This window comes from Polypterus senegalus, chromosome 17 (genome assembly GCF_016835505.1).
Source record: "Polypterus senegalus isolate Bchr_013 chromosome 17, ASM1683550v1, whole genome shotgun sequence".
NCBI classification, from domain to species: Eukaryota; Metazoa; Chordata; class Cladistia; order Polypteriformes; family Polypteridae; genus Polypterus; species Polypterus senegalus.
In genome coordinates, this window is record NC_053170.1 from 48,573,441 (window position 1) to 48,595,586 (window position 22,146).

General features: G+C 40.3%; 1 protein-coding gene across 1 annotated transcript in view; it reads right to left on the bottom strand.

Annotated features, from left to right (window-relative positions):
* grhl3 (grainyhead-like transcription factor 3) overlaps positions 1 to 22,146 on the bottom strand; it is a 100,064-nt gene that overhangs the window by 67,958 nt on the left and 9,960 nt on the right. The window contains exon 2 of the mRNA XM_039739953.1: positions 15,189 to 15,276. Within this exon, the coding sequence (XP_039595887.1) occupies positions 15,189 to 15,196 (8 nt within the window). The 5' untranslated portion in view covers positions 15,197 to 15,276. The remainder of the gene's footprint in view (positions 1 to 15,188; positions 15,277 to 22,146) is intronic.

The following is a 22,146-nucleotide window of genomic DNA, read 5'->3' on the forward strand; positions in this document are numbered from 1 at the left end:
ACTGAGGCAGCAAATGTGAAAATTAATATTTGTGTCATTCTCAAAATTTTTGGCCATGACTGTACTTACTGGGCATGGACAGATTTTTTGTGAAGAACTTAACTCAGCCTCTTCCAAGTAGTGTCTTGCCATTTTTTGGCAGTTTGAAAGTATTTGCATTGTGTACTCAGTAATACATGATGTAATATATGGATAGTCACTTGTGATAATAAAACACTTTGCTATGACTACAAAACTGTAGTCCTTGCCTCTGAGTAATTCTATTACTTGCTCTAATTTTCATTTTGCTGTGCTCCTGTTAGATCATACTCATTCTGGAAGTAACGGCAGGCAGTGTGGCATAGCGGTTAAGATTTCAGTTACAAAACAAGCCCATTACAAGGCGTGGTACACTGTCTGTTGTTAGCTCAGTTTATGACCCCCTCAGATTTCTTGCTCCAGCTATACTCCCAGCAAAGAGACTTGTGCAAAAACAAACATGGGTGGGATGAAGAAGTGGAAGTCAAACACATTCAGAAATGGGAAAATGGACGGATGACTTACAGCTATTAGCAGAGCACAATGTGAACAGGTGCATCAAGCCCTGAGGTTGTGGGTTCAAATCCTGCTACTGGCACTGTGTGACTATCAGCAAGTCAATTCCTCTGACTGTGCTTCGATTAGAAAAACACAAGAAATGTAACTAATCATATCTGAAATGTTGTAAGTCACCTTGTGTAAAGGCATCAGTCCAATAAGTGCAAAATAAGAAGTCTTGAAAGAGATAAAAACAAATTTCCAATTTTGTCTCTATTTTCCTCAGTTGTATCTCATGCCAGCAGTGGGCTGGTGCCGTGCTCGGGGTTTGTTTCCTGCCTTGCGCCCTGTGTTGGCTGGGATTGGCTCCAGCACACCCCTTGACCCTGTAGTTAGGATATAGCGGGTTGGATAATGGATGGATGGATATATCTCATGCCTCCTTTTTGCCTAAAGTTATTTTTCCTAAGGAATTTTAGGAAAACCATCTGTAACAAAGTTGATTCTAAACTAAAACATAAATGACAATCTTTTTTAAGTCTCACGAGCTATTAAGGATCCACCTTTGAGCATTAACATTTATATATACACTCACATAAAGGATTATTAGGAACACCATACTAATACGGTGTTTGACCCCCTTTCACCTTCAGAACTGCCTTAATTCTACGTGGCATTGATTCAACAAGGTGCTGAAGGCATTCTTTAGAAATGTTGGCCCATATTGATAGGATAGCATCTTGCAGTTGATGGAGATTTGTGGGATGCACATCCAGGGCACAAAGCTCCCGTTCCACCACATCCCAAAGATGCTCTATTGGGTTGAGATCTGGTGACTGTGGGGGCCATTTTAGTACAGTGAACTCATTGTCATGTTCAAGAAACCAATTTGAAATGATTCGAGCTTTGTGACATGGTGCATTATCCTGCTGGAAGTAGCCATCAGAGGATGGGTACATGGTGGTCATGAAGGGATGGACATGGTCAGAAACAATGCTCAGGTAGCCCGTGGCATTTAAACGATGCCCAATTGGCACTAAGGGGCCTAAAGTGTGCCAAGAAAACATCCCCCACACCATTACACCACCACCACCAGCCTGTACAGTGGTAACAAGGTATGATGGATCCATGTTCTCATTCTGTTTACGCCAAATTCTGACTCTACCATTTGAATGTCTCAACAGAAATCGAGACTCATCAGACCAGGCAACATTTTTCCAGTCTTCAACTGTCCAATTTTGGTGAGCTTGTGCAAATTGTAGCCTCTTTTTCCTATTTGTAGTGGAGATGAGTGGTACTCGGTGGGGTCTTCTGCTGTTGTAGCCCATCCGCCTCAAGGTTGTGCGTGTTGAGGCTTCACAAATGCTTTGCTGCATACCTCGGTTGTAACGAGTGGTTATTTCCGTCAAAGTCGCTCTTCTATCAGCTTGAATCAGTCTGCCTATTCTCCTCTGACCTCTAGCATCAACAAGGCATTTTCGCCCACAGGACTGCCGCATACTGGATGTTTTTCCCTTTTCACACCATTCTTTGTAAACCCTAGAAATGGTTGTGCGTGAAAATCCCAGTAACTGAGCAGATTGTGAAATACTCAGACCGGTCCGTCTGGCACCAACAACCATGCCACGCTCAAAATTGCTTAAATCACCTTTCTTTCCCATTCTGACATTCAGTTTGGAGTTCAGGAGATTGTCTTGACCAGGACCACACCCCTAAATGCATTGAAGCAACTGCCATGTGATTGGTTGATTAGATAATTGCATTAATGAGAAATTGAACAGGTGTTCCTAATAATCCTTTAGGTGAGTGTATATACAGTATATAAAACTAAACAACAGAGAAACATAAAATGGCAGCCAAAATTCATAACAAAATAATAAGACTAACCAAAATAATGCTAATCATAAGTCTGTTATGAATACAAATAAAAAATAAACCACAAAACTCCTCAATATCAAAACATGTATAAATAAATAGGGACTCACAGGGTATGTGTGAACGGTGGACAGAATGTGAAGGAGCCAGGAAAAATAGTTACATCTAATCCATTAAAATGAAGGCTTCTAGCCAAAGAAACAAACAAACCAAAAAAGGGTTTCATCAGCAGGAGCTCCACGTCTGTTACTGGCAAGCTCCAAAATAAGTCACCATCTTCCATGGACAGGCCACTTTAATATATTGATTATATATACAGTGCATCCGGAAAGTATTCACAGCGCATCACTTTTTCCACATTTTATGTTACAGCCTTATTCCAAAATGGATCAAATTCATTTTTTTCCTCAGAATTTTACACACAACACCCCATAATGACAACGTGAAAAAAGTTTACTTGAGATTTTTGCAAATTTATTAAAAATAAAAAAATTGAGAAAGCACATGTACATAAGTATTTACAGCCTGTGCCATGAACCTCAAAATTGAGCTCAGGTGCATCCTGTTTCCCCTGATCATCCTTGAGATGTTTCTGCAGCTTAATTGGAGTCCACCTGTGGTAAATTCAGTTGATTGGACATAATTTGGAAAGGCACACCCCTGTCTATATAAGGTCCCACAGTTGACAGTTCATGTCAGAGCACAAACCAAGCATGAAGTCAAAGGAATTGTCTCGAGGCACAAATCTGGGGAAGGTTACAGAAAAATGTCTGCTGCTTTGAAGGTCCCAATGAGCACAGTGGCCTCCGACATCCGTAAGTGGAAGAAGTTCGAAACCACCAGGACTCTTCCTAGAGATGGCCGGCCATCTAAACTGAGCGATCAGGAGAGAAGGGCCTTAGTCAGGGAGGTGACCAAGAACCCAATGGTCACTCTGTCAGAGCTCCAGAGGTCCTCTGTGGAGAGAGGAGAACCTTCCAGAAGGACAACCATCTCTGCAGCAATCCACCAATCAGACCTGTATGGTAGAGTGGCCAGACGGAAGCCACTCCTTAGTAAAAGGCACATGGCAGCCCACCTGGAGTTTGCCAAAAGGAACCTGAAGGACTCTCAGACCATGAGAAACAAAATTCTCTGTCTGATGAGACAAAGATTGAACTCTTTGGTGTGAATGCCAGGTGTCACGTTTGGAGGAAACCAGGCACCGCTCATCACCAGGCCAATACCATCCCTACAGTGAAGCATGGTGGTGGCAGCATCATGCTGTGGGGATGTTTGTCAGCGGCAGGAACTGGGAGACTAGTCAGGATAAAGGGAAAGATGACTGCAGCAATGTACAGAGACATCCTGGATGAAAACCTGCTCCAGAGCGCTCTTGACCTCAGACTGGGGAGACGGTTCATCTTTCAGCAGTACAACGACCCTAAGCACACAGCCAAGATATCAAAGGAGTGGCTTCAGGACAACTCTGTGAATGTCCTTGAGTGGCCCAGCCAGAGCCCAGACTTGAATCCGATTGAACATCTCTAGAGAGATCTTAAAATGGCTGTGCACCGACGCTTCCCATCCAACCTGATGGAGCTTGAGAGGTGCTGCAAAGAGGAATGGGCGAAACTGGCCAAGGATAGGTGTGCCAAGTTTGTGGCATCATATTCAAAAAAACTTGAAGCTGTAATTGCTGCCAAAGGTGCACCAACAAAGTATTGAGCAAAGGCTGTGAATACTTATGTACATGTGATTTCGCAGTTTTTTTTATTTTTAATAAATTTGCAAAAACCTCAAGTAAACTTTTTTCATGTTGTCATTATGGGGTGTTGTGTGTAGAATTCTGAGGAAAAAAATGAATTTGATCCATTCAAAGCAGCAGAAATTTTTCTGTAACCTTCCCCAGATTTGTCCCTCAAGACAATCCTGTCGCGGAGGTCTACAGACAATTCCTTTGACTTCATGCTTGGTTTGTGCTCTGACATGAACTGTCAACTGTGGGACCTTATATAGACAGGTGTGTGCCTTTCCAAATCATGTCCAATCAACTGAATTTACCACAGGTGGACTCCAATTAAGCTGCAGAAACATCTCAAGGATGATCAGGGGAAACAGGATGCACCTGAGCTCAATTTTGAGCTTCATGGCAAAGGCTGTGAATACTTATGTACATGTGCTTTCTCGATTTTTTTTATTTTTAATAAATTTGCAAAAACCTCAAGTAAACTTTTTTCACGTTGTCATTATGGGATGTTGTGTGTAGAATTCTGAGGAAAAAAATGAATTTGATCCATTTTGGAATAAGGCTGTAACATAACAAAATGTGGAAAAAGTGATGCGCTGTGAATACTTTCCGGATGCACTGTATATATTGACTGCCCAGTTTATATATTGATGTCAAACCAATAGATTATTTTTTGCTGGCATCACTGGTCTCAATGGAGAAAACTCAGATTGTTGGAAATTTCTGACAACACATAACTGACACATGTAACCACCTGATCAAGGCACCATGCAGCCCCTGTGATGATGGAATGAAGGCTGGTGTCCCAGCTGTCCACGAGACCAACTTCATCAAATCCTCTCATGTGAAGCCTGGAAACACAGAGGAATGACTTAAGAACATTTATGTTAGGTGAAATGCCCGGTGGGGGCTGGGTGGTCTATTGGCGTTGGAACCCCTACAGATTTTGTTTTTTTGTTTTTCTCTAGAGTTTTTCTGTCCTTCCAGCAATTTGTCCTTATTTGTCCTTACAGACTTACATTATGACACTGTATATAAGGATGTTACTATTCTTCTTGATACTTATCTGTTTTTTTCTTGGTTGCTTATTTGTTAATTGTATTGCCTTATCTTGTTTTTCTTTTCTTGTAACTTTCTCTTTGTTACCTTGTAAAGTACTTTAAACCACAGGGTTGTATGAAAATGTGCTGTATAAATTAATGTTGTTGTTGTAATACCATTCCTCCTGACCTCATTCGCCTTGTGCTTACTGACTGAGTATTTCACCTACATTGGTGATAAGGAACAATGCTTAAAATATTCAGTAAACTTAACTGCTTGAATTGCCATTTTTAGATGGATACCTGACATCCTGTATATAAACTGCCCAAAAAAATTAAAGGAACACTTTTTAATCAGAGTATAGCATCAAGTCTATGAAACTTCTGGGCTATTAATCTGGTCAGTAAAGTATCAGAGGGGATTGTTAATCAGTTTCAGCTGCTTTAGTGTTAATGAAATTAACAACAGGTGCACTAGAGGGGCAACAATGAGATGACCCCCAAACTGTTTTTTCACCAGTTTTGAATTTGACTACAGTCAGTGTCACTACTGGTAGCATGAGGTGATACCTGGGCCCTACAGAGGTTGCACAGGTAGTCCAGCTTCTCCAGGATGGCACATCAATACGTACATAAAGGCATGGAGGAGATTCCAGGAGACAGGCAGTTATTCTAGGAGAGCTGGATAGGGCCGTAGAAGGTCCTTAACCTGTCAGCAGGACCCACTAGTGGGCCCTGTGCTTACTGTCCGTCACCGTGGAACTCGATTGGCATTTGCTATAGAATACCAGAGTTGGCAGGTTCACCTCTGGCGCCCTATGCTTTTCACATGTGACAGACGTGAAAGGGTCTGGATAAGCCGTGGAGAACATTATGCTGCAGCATGACCAGTATGGTGGTGGATCAGTGATGGTCTGGGGATGGCTTAGGTATCGGGACGAAAACCTTGGATCCATTGTCAGACCCTATGCTGGTATAGTGGATCCTGGGTTCCTCCTGGTGCATGACATTGCCCAGCCTCATGTGTTTTGGTACATCCAACACCGCCAAGTTGCACCTCAGACTGTCCAGGAGCTCACTGATGCCCTGGTCCAGATCTGGTAGGAGATCCCCCAGGACCATCACCTCTTTAGGACACTGTCAGACATGCATACAAGCACATGGGGGACATACAAACTACTGAGTACGATTTGGAGTTCCATCCATCCATCCATCCATTTTCTAACCCGCTGAATCCGAATACAGGATCACGGGGGTCAGCTGGAGCCAATCCCATCCAACACAGGGCACAAGGCAGGAACCAATCCTGGGCTGGGTGCCAACCCACCGCAGGACACACACAAACACCAAGCACACACTAGGGCCAATTTAGAATCGCCAATCCACCTAACCTGCATGTCTTTGGATTGTGGGAGGAAACCGGGCCGGAGGAAACCCACGCGACACGGGGAGAACATGCAAACTCCACGCAGGGAGGACTCGGGAAGCGAATCCGGGTCTCCTAACTGCGAGTCAGCAGCGCTACCACTGCGCCACCGTGCCGCCCGATTTGGAGTTCCTGCAATGAAATTTCGACAAAATGGACTAGCCTGCCATATCATTCTTTCACTTTGATTTTCAGGAGTCTTTGAATTCAGCCCTCTGTAGGTTGATGATTTTCATTTCCATCCAACGATGTGGTATCCTTTCATTCCTAACACATTACCCAATCCATAGCAGTATAGATATCCAGTAGGATTTTTTCCCCATTGAGATCTGATATGTTTTCAAAGTGTTCCTTTAATTTTTTTGAGCAGAATAGATACATACAATTGGTTCAGAAAGCATTCCGACCCCTTCACTTTCTGCACATTATTGTGTTGTAGATTTCATTTTAAATGAATACGTTTGCTATTTTTGCCCATCAATCTACACTTAATAACACATAAATACGAAGGAAAAAATTAGGTTTTCAGAAAGGTTTTCAAATTTATTACAAATTACAAAGTAACATCTCTCATTCATATACATATTCAGACCCTTTACTGTGTCATTCCAAATTGTGGTCAGACACATCATCTTTTCTTTAATTCTCCTTGAGATGTGTCGAGAACTTGATTGGACTCCAGCAGTAGCAAACAGACATGGTTTAGAAAGACCCACACCTGTGTACAGAAGGTCCCACAATTCACATGGCATGTCAGGACAAAGACCAACCCATGACGTCCAAGGAACTCTCTGTAGACCTCCGTGATAAAAACTGGGTAAGGCAGAGATCACAGCAAGATTTTAAAACCATTTCAAAGATTTGAGTGTTCTCAGAAGCACAGTGGCCTCAATAAACGTAAAATGGAAGAGGTTTGGACCTACCAGGACACTTCCAAGAGGTGGCCGTCTGTCCAAACTGAGTAACCAAGGAAGAATGACCTTGGTCAAAGTGATGAGCAAGATCCCTAATGGTCACTCTAACAGATCTTCAGAATTTCTATGCTGAGATGGAAGAAAATGTCAAGAAACCGACAATCTTAGCAGAACTCCATCAACTAGGCCTCTACAGCACAGTGGCTAACTCCCACATGAAGTTTGTTAAACAGGATTTAAAGGAGTCTGACAACATGAGGGAAAAGGTTCTCTGGTCTGATGAGACTAAAATTAAAATCTCTGGACAGAACTCCAAGCACTGTCCCTAATTCCTGCTTCATACCATCCCTACAGTGAAGCATGGTGGAGGCAGCATCATGGTATGGGGTCCTCTTCAGGGACAGGGACAGTGAGACTGGTCAGAATGAAGGGATGGATGAAAGTAGCCAAATACAGAGAGGTCCTTGAAGAAAACTTGTTGTAGAAGGCTTGCAATCTCAGACATGGGTGACAGTTCACCTTTCACCATGACTGTGACTTCTGGACAAGTCTCTGACTGTCTTACATGGCTCAGCCGAAGCCCACACTTGATCCCCACAGAACATCTGTGGAGACAACTGAAGATGGCAGTTTACAGACGCATCTCATCCAATCTAAGGGAACTTGAGAGGATCTGCCAAGAAGAATGAGATAAACAGCCCAAATCCAAGCGTGCAAAGCTTGTCATGACACACCCAAGAAGATTCAATGGTGTAATTGTTGCTAGAGGGGCTTGTACAAAGTACTGAATTAAGGGTCTGAATACTTATACAAATGCAAGATTTCAGTTTTTAATTTTTAATAAATGTGCAAAGTTTTCACTTTGTCATTATGGATTACTCATTGCAGACTGATGGGGAAAAATGACAAATTGATCCATTTAAAATGAAATCTACAACACAGGTGCAGAAAGTGAAGGGGTCTTGAATACTTGTTTGGATCCACTGTACTTTTATGGTTCAAGCAGGTTTAGTTACTTCATCAGGATCACACAGTGGATCAGAGGCAGGAACTGAGCTAACAGTCTTGGGGTCCAATGTCCATTTCTTTAGCCATTAGAGCATATTGTCTGTCTGTGTTTTTGTGGACCATTACATTATGTGTACACAGAAACAGAATGTTCAGTTAAGGTTCATCACCCATCACAGACACAAATAGAAAAAAGTCTAACAAACTGTTTGACATGAAAATAATCAATCACTGGAGCTCTGGGAATCCCTGCTGTAGTTTACGGCGAGACATGACTTCATTGGAAATAATCGAGTTATGAAGTTAATTGATACCAAGAAAGTCTACAAGAAAGAAAGCACGACAGCCCGTGACAAGTGGAATGGAAACACCTCACAGCTCCTTTTACAAATAATCCAACTTTTCTGTTATACAATTACCATAATTATACCTTTTCACTTTCCAAATATTAGTGTGTGCAATGTTAAAGTAAGAGAAGAAACAAATGAGAGCCATGCAAAGCCGTGCACTAGATTTTTGTTTCATCTTAACTTTCTTTTAACTTGTACACCACGAGACACATTTTTTTTCAAGCATAGTTTGAGGGCCAGGAGGTTACTTAAGTGACCTACTCGGGGTCACACAGTGAGCCTTTGACAAGATTTAAACACAACTACTCTGTCAGCCTGCCTTAGGGTAGCTTGCAGAATATTCTGTGTGTCTGCTTATGGCATTCACAAATGACTTCCATTATATGGTGGGAAAAGGATTGGGTTTTTAATGACAAAAAGCACCTCTGAAAAGACAGCAGTGGATTTTCAGTGAAAGCTCCGTTTATAGAATTGAATGTATCTTTTAAGCTCTAATCTCTAACATCCTCTAAAGCCAACTGGTGGTTCAATTGTTGCTCCATTCTGTAATTGTAAGGAGATGTTTTGTCCAGGAGGCGGGAGTTGGCAAAACAACCTTCCGCTGAAGACACCGACCATTCCCATACAATGCTGTAATTATAGTTATTACCTTGCCTTTTCCTCCAGCGATATGCTTCTAATTTTAAGGGCAGGTACACAATACAGTTTGAAAAAGAAGACAAATAAAAAAAGCCTGTCAAATTCTCTTCACAATGCGGTTTACGCTTGTAGTTCTAGAAAAAAAAAACACCACATCTTTCCTAAAAGATGTCACTTGGAAAACTTGAATAGATAAATATATAGATGACTAGGCAAATAAACACAAGCAGCAGGGCATTTTACTAAGAAAGAGTTCTGTCTTTAAAGGAACATGATTTCCATTTCTAAACAATGGACTTCTCCTGATGCAACTGATACAAGTCTGCAGATTGTTTTAAACATTAACAGGAAACATGTCCATCAAATTAGCCAAATGTATAGGTGGGCTGACTGAACTGGGGGTATAGCTTAGTGAAATAATGCAAATATAAATCCCAAGCCAATTTTTTTTTGTTCTTTTTGCTATATAGATTTAAGCAGCTCTCAAATTATCAACAAACCTTGCATTTATACAATGTCCTTAAATTGTGTGCATCGCAAAGCACTTAACAGCTGAAGTAGTTTTTGAAAGCACAATATTTATCTACATTCTCAATCGTATGTCTCCATGACAGTCTCACAGGCAACTATAACCTATCCCAGCAGCTCTGTTTGCAACACTTGATGGGACCCTAGACCTTACAAAAGTAAGTTTTATTCATCAAGCTGCACATTTTGGGCATTAAGGAGGAACTACAAACACAAGGAGAATGGGTAACCTGCATTTAGATATTAAATGGACTAGGATTTGAATTGAGGTCCCTAGAGTTGCATGAAATCAGCACTCAACCCATATGACTGTGCCACCTTCCATTTCCAGAACCCAGTTAGTTCAGGGATGTAGCATATCCTGGCCGTATCAGGCTCAATGCAGGAAAGGACGCCAAGCATTCTGTTTGAATTCTAATTTATACAAAAGAAAATTAAAAAGTAAAGGCAATTTGAAAATTACATGGTAACCATAAAGGTCAGAAGCTAACATAATACAACATGTTCGTGATGGCTTATGGGTAATTTGAACACACACAGTGCAGTACTCTGTCATTAGTCTAGTTGAAACCAATGTCAAAAGAACATGGACACTGTGTGAGATGGCATCACTGTTGAAGAATGCTTCACAATGCTCCAAGTGAAAAACAGCACAGACAGACAGACAGGCAGACAGACAGATAGATAGATAGATAGATAGATAGATAGATAGATAGATAGATAGATAGATAGATAGATAGATAGATAGATAGATAGATAGATAGATAGATAGATAGATAGATAGATAGATATTTATTTGTCCCCAGGGGGAAATTTGGCATTTTACAGAAGCTCTTTAAATAAATAAATACATAAATAAGTAGATAACTTTGGTCTGAATGAAGAAGAATTATAAAGAAAGAAAACTTCTGATTTGACAGTCACAGTCACAGTGAGGCATTATGCATACATATTGCTGTTGGTTCTGCAGAATAATTCATTGGCTGAAAGCCCTCAGTATCAGGTTCTCAGAGAGAGGATGTCCACCATTGTTCATAATGACACTCAGTTTTGTTTTAATTCTCTCCTTTTCTACAACCTCCAGGGGGTCCAGAGTGTGTCCTATAACTGAGTTTGCCCTTTTAATTACCATATATACTTGTGTTTATCTTCTCCCGCAGATAAATCGGGGCTTGATTTTGCCATATAATTTCCAGTATTTTATAATGTCGGTCGTATAAGTCGAATGTGGAAAACTCACACTAATTGGTCCAAGAGATTATGATATGCTAACTCCCACCAGAGAGAGTAACCACGGAGCACACTGCCTTTTTGTTCTATGTATTGTGCCTATGTGACCACACGGTAAAACCCAAACTATTCCAAAGCAACGTTTGTACTGTTTTTTGTATCTCACACCATCATACACCTTTATCGTAAGAGCATCCCTTATCTACGATGGAGCATTCAATCAGAAGAAAAAATGAAGCTGGTTTTAAATTAATAGTCATTGAAGTAGCAAAACTGCACTGCTGCAATAATATTCGATGTGTCTGAGAAACTGGTGTGAGATTGGAGGAAGCTGAAGATGTAAAAAAAAATCTAAGTGTCATATTTTTGAACAGGCGTACAAGTCGGGTCTAATTTTATGATCGATTTTTTGGGTTTCAAGACCAGACTTATGCGCAAATATATACGGTAGCTTGTTGATTCAGTGGGCCTTTCTTGAAGTGATGTTATCAGCCCACCACACCACAGTGTAGAAAATCACACATCATAGAGTTACAGAATATATGAAGGATGTAACTTCTTACACTAAAGGAATGCTGTCTCCTGAGGAAAAACAGCCTGTTCTGTCCTTTCTTATGTAGTTCCTCTGTCCAGCCTGTCATTAATGTGGCCCACCAAGTTTTTGTAGGAATGGACTACCATTATATCCACTCCTTGCATAGTGATGACCCAACTAAAAGTCCATGAATGGGTAGAAAGGTTTAAAGTGGGAAGATCAAATGTAACCAACAAAGCTCAATATAGCTGACCATCAACATAGTGCATACAAGCGGAGATCAACATGGTGAATGCCTTCATCAGAGAAGACCTATGGATTACCTTGTCCGCTGTTGATGGATATCATTTGAATATCAGCTATTGATCTGCACAAGCCATAGTGCATGATGACCTGGAGTACCATAAAGTTTGCACAAGATGGGTTTGATGTTTTCCATTATGTCACGGAAATTGCAATTAAAGAGATCTTTATGCTTCCTTGTAGTTTTAGTCCCCTGGCATTTAATCTGTTCTGATGCAGTCAGTAAAAAGGTATCCATTCTGATTTGACATGACAAAGAACTTCCTAGGAAATGCATGCTTTTATTCAAATTAATTTTGAATTCAGAGATCTTGTGAAATTCCCCTAGTAGGCTGAACACTAGTGGCATTAATTAATATGAATCTAAGATATGAAGCACCGTATCCTTAGCGTAGACAGTGATTTTTAAGCCTTTCCCTTATAATCACTTTTATCTCAGCTTTCAGATATGAGCAGCTAGTGGCTCATTCGAAACTGCAAACAGCATTGATTGCAAAACGTCACTGATTTCAAGTTTTGGTAGACAGGGTGGGACAAGGGGGACTGAATTGGATGCAAGACCTGCTGCTTGCTGCATACATTCAGCCCATCTCTCCTTCTGGCGATCTTGGCAGTAGAACAGTAATTTTAACTGTGTGGCGCATCTGTTTTTGAACTGCAATGCAGGTGATATCAGTGATAAAAGCTTGTGGATTGTGTTTTAATGCTTAGCGGTGAGCCAGCACCCGTTGCTGCACAGGGGTCTCCAATCCCCTAAACCCCTCTATTGTTTAGGGTGTGCCATTTCCTTGTACCACTTAATGCTTTATCATTTCTTGGCAAATTAAACAACCTGTCATAACAAATATGACATACTTATCATTCTTGGTTTTCGTATATTTTGGGAAGCCATGGAAGCACTACTGCCTCACAGCTCCATCATCCTGGCCTGGACACTATTTGTGTTGATTTGTGAACGTTTTTTAGCTGTGAATTGGGATGAGTTACTGGGTTAACCAGTAACTCAACTAGCCAATTTTTCCTGTAATAATTTGCTGTCTCGCTGGCTTGAAGAATCCCCTCCCCAACACCAAGGGCGTTTTTAAAAATTGATGGTATCAGGGTCTTTAGCCCCCTGTATGGGTGTCTAGGTAGAAATAAAAGCAGGGAGTGAGGGGATGTCCCCTTGAGGTGTTGTGCGCATTGATATTCATAGACAAAAATTGAAGAGTGGGCCCGCCCCCATTTTGGGTTTCACGTCTGTTGATATACATATATAACAACAGGAGATTGAGTAGCAGGAGAGCCCCCTTGGAGTATTAAACATGTTGATATACATATATAACATGAAAAGCAATTGAGCTGGGGTCTCCCATTGGGGTTTTGAGCATGCTGAAATGTGTATGTAACACTGAGGAACTGAGGGGGGCGGGTGGCACATTGTTGTGTCCAGTGCATTTATATACCGTCACACACATGTGCATGGGAGACAGTTGATAGGATTGAATAAATGTCTTTCTCCACCGGACATGGTGATGGCACGGCACTCTAACTATTTCTCCTCTTTCCGTCAGCAGACCAACAGATGAACCCACCTCATAAAAACATCACTTCCGCCTCCAGTCCTTCAGAACCTGCCTACTACAAACATCATTTCTACATCCGATCCCTCAGAACGTGCCTCCCTATGATGTCACTTCCACCTCCAGTCCCTCAGAACCTGCATCCCTATGACATCATTTCCACTTCCAAACCCGCCACTTCCTGTCAGTCAGCTATAAATCAGCCATCTTTTCCAATGTACCTCAGTTCTGTTTTGAACTCAAGTCCGTAAACACCTATTGTTGTTGTTTTTGCCTTTTCATCGACCAACTTTCAAGTATATGGGGTGGCCACGCCAAACCTTTTTCTGTCTCCTCTTATTTATTTTACAATACATAAACAACATAAAAGAGCAGAGGGGTTTCAAGTTTGCTGATATACATTAATTCTTATAGGGGTAAATAAAATACAGACAAAAAAATCTGAGACTTCTCACAATATATCACGGGCTAAGCCTCTAGAGCTCTTCCCTCCCAACAGCACCACGCAGCACCCCATGTTGCCTTATGATGCCAACGTGACATCACAGGGCTGTAGTCGCCATGCTGGATGGGAATGCCACTACTTTGTCTCCACTCCATGCCTGATTTCCATTGCACATGCACAGAACTTGCACGTGTGCATACTGTAAGTGTACACATTCTTGACACTTTATGGTGCTACCCAATCTGCTTCAGACATCCCTGAGTAATTTACAGCATATACAGGCTTGTGTGATGTTACTAATCGATCAGAGGTCCAGCTGGACTTGTACCCTACAAGCATTAAAAACAACAAAAACAAAAGACTTGTGTCACACACATGTGCATGGGATTAACTTGGGGTAAAACGCCTCAAACCAGGTTCCAGACCATGCCATCCTATTGACCTCACTTCTGCCTGTTCCCCGTTGGACCCCCATCCTCCTTCCCACTGCCTATAAAGCCAGCCACTTGCCTTTCCCAATCAATCCCATCTTGGACTCATTCATTTGAGACTACTCTTTACTTCTCTTGTTTTTGAGACATTGCAAATAATATACGAGGTGGAACCCCACACCTTCCCCTTGTCTGTTGTATTCATGTACACTTGCAATATTTTAAGGGGTGCATTAGCTGACCATAATGTAAATATTATGAAAATTTTTTTACTCCAACATATTTCGTTGGACACATATATTACTGAAATATTAAAGCAAATGACAGGCTAGGCAAAAAGGTGTAATGTTTTTGAAATGTGCAACATTGGCGTAACACCCATACATCTACAATTCCAAATACACCTTGCTGCATCCCAAAGTATGGAGTGGGCTGCGTGATGGTGATATGCAATCTCAGTCTCAGTTATTTCCACAATTAATGTTGACTCTTTCAGTCCTCACAGCAGTCTGTTGGGAACGAGCCTGGATGTCTGAAACGGGGCTTGACTTTGGTGACGTGTAATCCCAGTCTCATTTTTTTCAGTAGTTGATGCTGCTGTGTTCAGACTCTGAGCTCAATGTGGACCTGCATGATCACGTGCTGCGGTTCACTCACCTTGTCATGTGTGTTGATCATGTCTCCTCGCATTATCCCAGGCATTATAGCTCCAAAACAGATCATGAACGAGTTAGAAAAGCCCAGCCTGAAAAACCAAAAGACCATTCCTTTGAATGTGAAACTAGTGATAAAGTCTAGTTAAAGTGCTTTATTAAACATTAAAAGTGTTTGTTTTTATGACTAATGTTATTAAACTAACATTGTCAATTTTCATTTAGTCTGGCATTATTTTAACAAAAATTAGGGGCATTACCGGGGCTAGAGAATTCTGAAAAATGGTTTCCATTTAAATTAATTGTGATTAGGCATTTGCATTATGAAAATTAACTTTAAAAGGAGCTTTCAGAGTTCGGATTTATACAACTTAGATACGCACAAAACGAGGCCCAAAATGTGCAACTTTCCATGCAAAAGTTGGAAATTATAAAAGAAAACTGGTTGGGAGAACGTGCATATATATGGCAACTCTGACCCATGTGTACACACCATTTCAGAGAAATTAAAAGATGATGACAACCTTGATCAAGTAGGGAAACCTGCTAATGCTGCTAAGTGACAACTCACGCATATGATAATTCATATCATTGAGCTGTTGTTAGAATGTTTGATGAAGTGACAAACATATTCAAAATCTCAAAAATGATGAAAATGATGTACAGACTCTTTTTTAGTTCCCTTTTAAGAGGGCGCATGCGCTATTTGACCCCAATATTTTTTGCAGTCGCCATTGAGCCACTGGCAGTTCACTGTAGAAATGCTTATGAGATAAAGGGGATTATGAGAGATGGACTTCAACAGAATATTTTTCTATATGCAGATGATATGGTACTGTATATATCAGACCCACAAAATACTGTGCCTGCAGTCTTACCAGCGTTTACAGAATTTCAAAAGATCTCTGGTCTCAGAATTAATTTGAATAAAAGTGTGCTCTTTCTGGTGAATTCTCAAGCACACAATATTAGATTGGACACCTTCCCTTTTATAATTGCAGATCAGTTTAAATATCAAGCGGTAAACATCACAAATAGACATCAAGCTCTCTATCAACAAAATTTTGCTGTCTGTATGGAAAAAATTAAGCAAGACTTGCATAGATGGCCAACCCTTCATCTCAGTTTAGATGGAAGAATTAACATTGTCAAGATGAATATCCTTTCTAAGCTTCTCTTTTTATTTCAAAACATTCTAATATACATCAATAAATCATTTTTAAGCAATTAGATTCAACCATAACCTCATTCATTTGGAATTCAAAACATCCACGTATCCAAAGAGCGAACCTACAAAGGCCTAAGGCAGAAGGTGACATGGCTCTACCTAACTTTCAATTTTATTACTGGACAGCAAACATACAAACTATAAAAACCTGGACACAAATAGATGAACATACACAGGCTTGGTCTGAATCAGAAATAAAATCCTGCAGTACTTCTTTATATTCCTTGCTTTGTACCCCAATAAATGCAAGTTATCATCAATATACTAACAACCCAATTGTGCTTCACTCACTCAGAATATGGAACCAGTGTAGGAAGCATTTTAAGATAAAGAAGTTTTTATCTGTGGCACCTCTGCACGAGAACTGCCTTTTTCCACCCACTCAAACATATGCAGTTTTTAATGTCTGAAAAACATTTGGGATTAAATCACTTAGAGATCTGTAAATAGACAACGTCTTTGCATCCTACGAACAATTGCATTCTAAATTTATCATCCCAGCAAGACATTTCTTTCACTACCTTCAAATTGGAAACTTTGTTAAACAGAACCTGCCCAGTTTTCCTCACCTCCCACCTACCTCTATGCCTCTAGACCTCTATTGATCAGTCTTGAGGACTCAGACAGCATTTCTGTAATTTACAAAACCATTTTACAGTCCCTCCCCTTCAAAGATCCAAGGGGAAAATAGGAAAAGGATCTCTCACTCAATATTTCAGAAAAGGAGTGGAAAGTAGCAATGCAGAGAATCCACTCAAGCTCCATATGCACAAAGCATACAATTATTCAACTCAAAATTATATATCGAGCACCTCTGTTTCATTTCAAATTGTCCAAAATGTTTACAGGGTAAGATCCAACCTGTGAACGTTGCAATCAAGTTTCAGCCTCACTGGGTCACATGTTTTGGGCCTGCACCAAATTAACGTCATTCTGGACCAAACTTTTTAAATGCCTTTCAGACAGCCTTGGTGTCACAATCCCTCCTAACCCATTAACAGCTGTGTTTGGTGGACTCCCAGATGGGCTTAAAGTGGAGAAGAAAAACAAACTGTGATTGCCTTTACTACACTATTGGCACATAGACTTATCTTGCTCAACTGGAAGAATCCTAACTTATTCTAAGTTGGTGGGTAACTGATGTTTTATACTATTTGAAATTGGAAAAGATCAAATTCTCACTTAGAGGATCTGTGCAGAACTTTTTCAAAACCTGGCAGGATCTAATCAATAACATTTTAGAATAAGCTTTTAAAGCACTGAGGAAGCAGATTCTCTCCCTTTTTTACTTTTGGATCATCTGCAGTGGCTTGATAGCACATGCTGATTCTCCTGCCCTAAGCGAGTTGCAGTAATCAAGATGGAACAAAACCAAAGCCTGAACCAGAAGTGTTGTGCTGCATGCTTTGTCAAAAAAACTCTGATCTTGCAGATGTTGTACAGCGTGAACCTGCATGGATGAGAAACAGTAGAAATTTGGTCAGAAATAGATAGCTGCTCATCAATCACCAACCCAAGGTTGCGTATTGACAGGTATTAGCGACAGTGAAACAAGCTCTACAGAGAAAAAGAGGTGAACAGACTGGCTGGCTAAGATCACAAGAAGCTCGGCTTTTACTAGGTTGAGCTGTAGATGGTGGTCCTTCATCCATTTTGTGATAACAGTAAGACATGCAGAGATTCCTCCTGTTGGAACAACAGGTTTAGCTGTGATTCATCTGCATAGCACTGATAAGAAAAGAACAAAGAACTGAACAAAGTACAGAAAGAAAAGTAGAGGATTTTTTTTTTTTGTAGTATGAATAATTTCACACATAAAGCCATACATAATTTTGCAAATGAGACCGCAGGAACAGTTTAGCTCTTACTTAAAGTTGGGGGAAGCTGTGGTTGAAATTTAACATCTAATTAAAGAATCTTTTAATGACTCCTCAGCCAAATGCCTCTTCAAAAGCTCTCTGTTATAGCATGGTCAGAATGATCAGAATGGTTAGGGACTACAAAGAATAGAGGTTCATTTTATAAACTGTTGAATTCACATATAGAGTCATTCAATGCATACATTTTACTCTGGTTGGTTCGTTGATTTACACCCAAATGATTTATATAAAATAAAAGTCTGGTATATTCTGGTTCTTCTTATACCTTTGAGCTGAATCACCACCCTTGACATTTCTGTGCATATAACAACTGTCCATTCCCGTTGCTTATAGTACATCTGCTGGTTTCTTAGTCATCCTTCAGTACATTTTATATATTACATCAACCTTTCTTCTGGTATATTCTTTATTTACCTGACCATCTCAGTATTTTTCCTAAACCAAATCTTGTATTTCAGTGTACATTTTGTTGTGCAGATGAGCTTTATTTGGTGTCCCACATTTATTAACTCTTCATGCTATTTCTTTAAGATGAATGTTATGTTACCCTAAAATTATTCTTCCACAAAGCCTGTAAACCTCTGCTATTAGCACCTACCTCAGTGAATTAAGGTACATTTTTATTAAGATGTTTTCTCGTGTGTGTGTGTGTGTGTGTTCTTCCTGCGATAAGATGGAATGCTGCCCAGAGATTATTCCTAATTCACACACAATGCTTGCTGGGATTGGGTCTAGCTTCAAACACGACCATGCTCTGGATAAACAGGTTTCAAAAATGGATATAAAATGGGGAGAAATTCTACATTAACTTCTACCAGAAACTTTAAAACTTCTGCTTGAGTAGTTTACTCACAGGTAACTTTTATTTTTACGTGAATAATCACTTTGCAAAAACATATTTACACTTTTACTCAAATATGGCTGTTGAGTACTTTTTATAATACTGCATAGGCTCCGTCCATGTGTTGAAATGTGGAAAGTGATCATCTGAGAATACTTCATCCTGACTGGCAGACCACCACAGCCAGGACACCAAAAATCCTTCAGTGCTTGTACACATAACATATTTCAATTGAGAAACTGTACTCCTTAACAACTGAGATAAAAGCACAGGCTGTAAAGAAGTTAGGCTGTCCTCCTCATTCCCCTGCAGTTACTTTGTCTGTTGGTGTCTCACAAACTACTCTGTGTTGTTCTGCAGTGGTTGCGCATAGCGGGACCTTGATAAAACACTAAGAATGTCATAGTATTTAGTCGTAACTAAGAGTCACTACTTGCTAACTAATGTTGACTCCACTCATAATGTGTTTAAACCTTGGCACCCTTGTAAAAAGCAGGAGATGATTCAGATCTTTGCCCACACTAACCTAGAGGAAATAACATCAAAGAGATGTCTATGCGCCAAGGATGTCACAATTCAATTCAGAGCAAGACTGTAAATGTGACCAATGTCACCAAGTGCCTGTGTCACAAGCTTCCAGGAAAGTCCCCAAGTAAACCATTTGTAACCAACATTTTGTATATCTCTCAGATTGTTTTGGGTTATAAATTACTCCTAATGCCTTAACAGTAATATCTACAGTTATACCACATGGGTGTGCTATGAAACATTGTGTGTAACATCCGACACCACATTACTTGCACAAGGACTTATTTTATGCAATTCACTTTATATAACTCAGCAGGTAAGCGATGTTCTCTATTATCTCACATTGGTGGAAATCAAATTCCCTTTATGAGGATCCGTTTTGAATTTTTTTCAGAACGTAGCAAGAACTTCTTATTGTAATCGAAAAATAAACATTCCAAGCCCGTGCTTAACTCTTTTTATTCTACTTGCTGTTTTATCATATACAAAGAACTACTATAGATGGGGCTCTTTATTTGCATTGCTCTTTTTGAAGGGCCAGGGTTGAAGGTGGAGCTCTTTTTGGATTGCTTACAAAGCATATGCTATCCTCATTTGTTTGTTTGAGTTGTGTTTTGTTTTTAATGTTTGGTTTCCAAATAATAAAAAAGCTGTGCTGATGACTGCCTATCCATCCCCAGCTCATATTATGCTAAAAGCTCTTTATGAGAAAGGAACTATTTGGAGAATCTGTTTCAGTTTCCATCAGCATTTCAGGTTGAAGGACTCTTATATTTTGATTTTCCATTTCACCAACTCAAATGCTTCTCGAACGACTAGTTTCTGCAGCCGCGCTCAGTGTGAGCTTCTTACAAGTGCTGTCATGACATCATCCTCCCCAGAGTTAAGAGCAACGGAAGTCTCCTCATCTAAATGAGTGTCCCTTGCGCACAGCAGGCTGGTTTCTGATTTGTGCTCCTTACAGATAAAGAGTTGGAGAGCATGTGGTCGCGTGTCCGCATCCTGGAGGGAGAAACATGCTGCAGCACGACCCTGTTACACTTGCATAATATGTTGTTGAACAGGTTCGTTCATCATCAGCCCACGCTTCTTCAAAAGCTTATTCTAAATCGGCATTGTCTGTCACTTTTATTACCTCGAAATACTCTAGCAGGAGTCCTCATATTCCGCATTTGTTTGTACTGAAAAAAAAAGATTAAACAGTCGCTCTGCTAATATCACATGTCCAGCCAGTTGCTGTTTGTCCTGCTTCTTTGGATGCACAATATGAAGTCTAGACATACTAGACAGTGAACCCACCACTCTTGCTGTCTGGTTTCTACTCTCATCTTAGCAGTCCATTTCATTCATACCAAATCTTTATAATCATTCTTCCCATTTCTGCTTTGCCAGTGTCTGACATTTAATGCAACTCTCACATCTCGCATTACAAAGCACGTTTAACTGCTGGATTAAATTAACTTCAGGTACCCAAAATAACACCTAAGTCTACAACCCTGGAGTCCATTAACTTACATAACAAGTCTAATTCCAGTAACATTTAAGGTCTTGGATTTCAACACATCAGAATTGTAAACTAATCTTTTGGTTGAGAATTAGTGCAAAGTTTTATCCATCAAGATTGCCATTCGCTGATCTAATGCCCTTGGTTTACAGGCCAAGTGTTCAAATGGTGCATCACATAGATTTCTCTGGGTGTCTGTTGCCTGTGATCAATAAGTCTTATCAGATGAGACACTGCATTCCAAAGAGAAGCCCTGTGATTAGAACTGACACTTTAGCTGAAATTAAAAGGGCAAAGCAAAGCAAAATGGGTAATGCCAGTCTGCCCTACGTTTCCTAATCTTGTGCAGGTGTTCTTTTAGGCAGTCCAGTTTCCTCACACATTTCAAAGTTGTTTTTTTGTCATCTGAGATTGGAGTCTAGGAGTAAACGTTAGTGTCTCTTGCATTGGGCTTGTGTCGCATCAATGGTGGCTGCCTAGCATGAGGCCAGAGCGTTTGGGATTGCTTCGACTTCTTTGCACACTTGTAAAGAATAAATTGTAGTTTTGAAAATTCCTTTTAATTCACTTTGACTTGATTTCTTTTGAACTTCTCTAGGAGCTTTGCCAAAGGATTGTTTTAACCTCTGTCCACCTCGGATGTATCTCCTCTTCATAGGGTTTTTGAGACAGCTGTACAGCCATACAGATTTGTTACTTTGAACTGGCAAACATTCCTGTGGAAATCATTGAAACACTAAAGCACTCTGGCCAATGTACTTTCATCCTAAAGACACACATTTTGAAATTTTCAAAGAGGACCTCCTCTTGAGATGTACCACTAAAACTATATGAAATGACAGCTACAATAAAATTCAAGGTCACCGCCACTTCCTCTATTGAATATGCCACACTTACTAGATATTCTCTGTGTTTCACAAGTTCACCTTTCCTAATATAAATACCTACATTGTCAAATTTGCTACCTAAGACTATCCACAG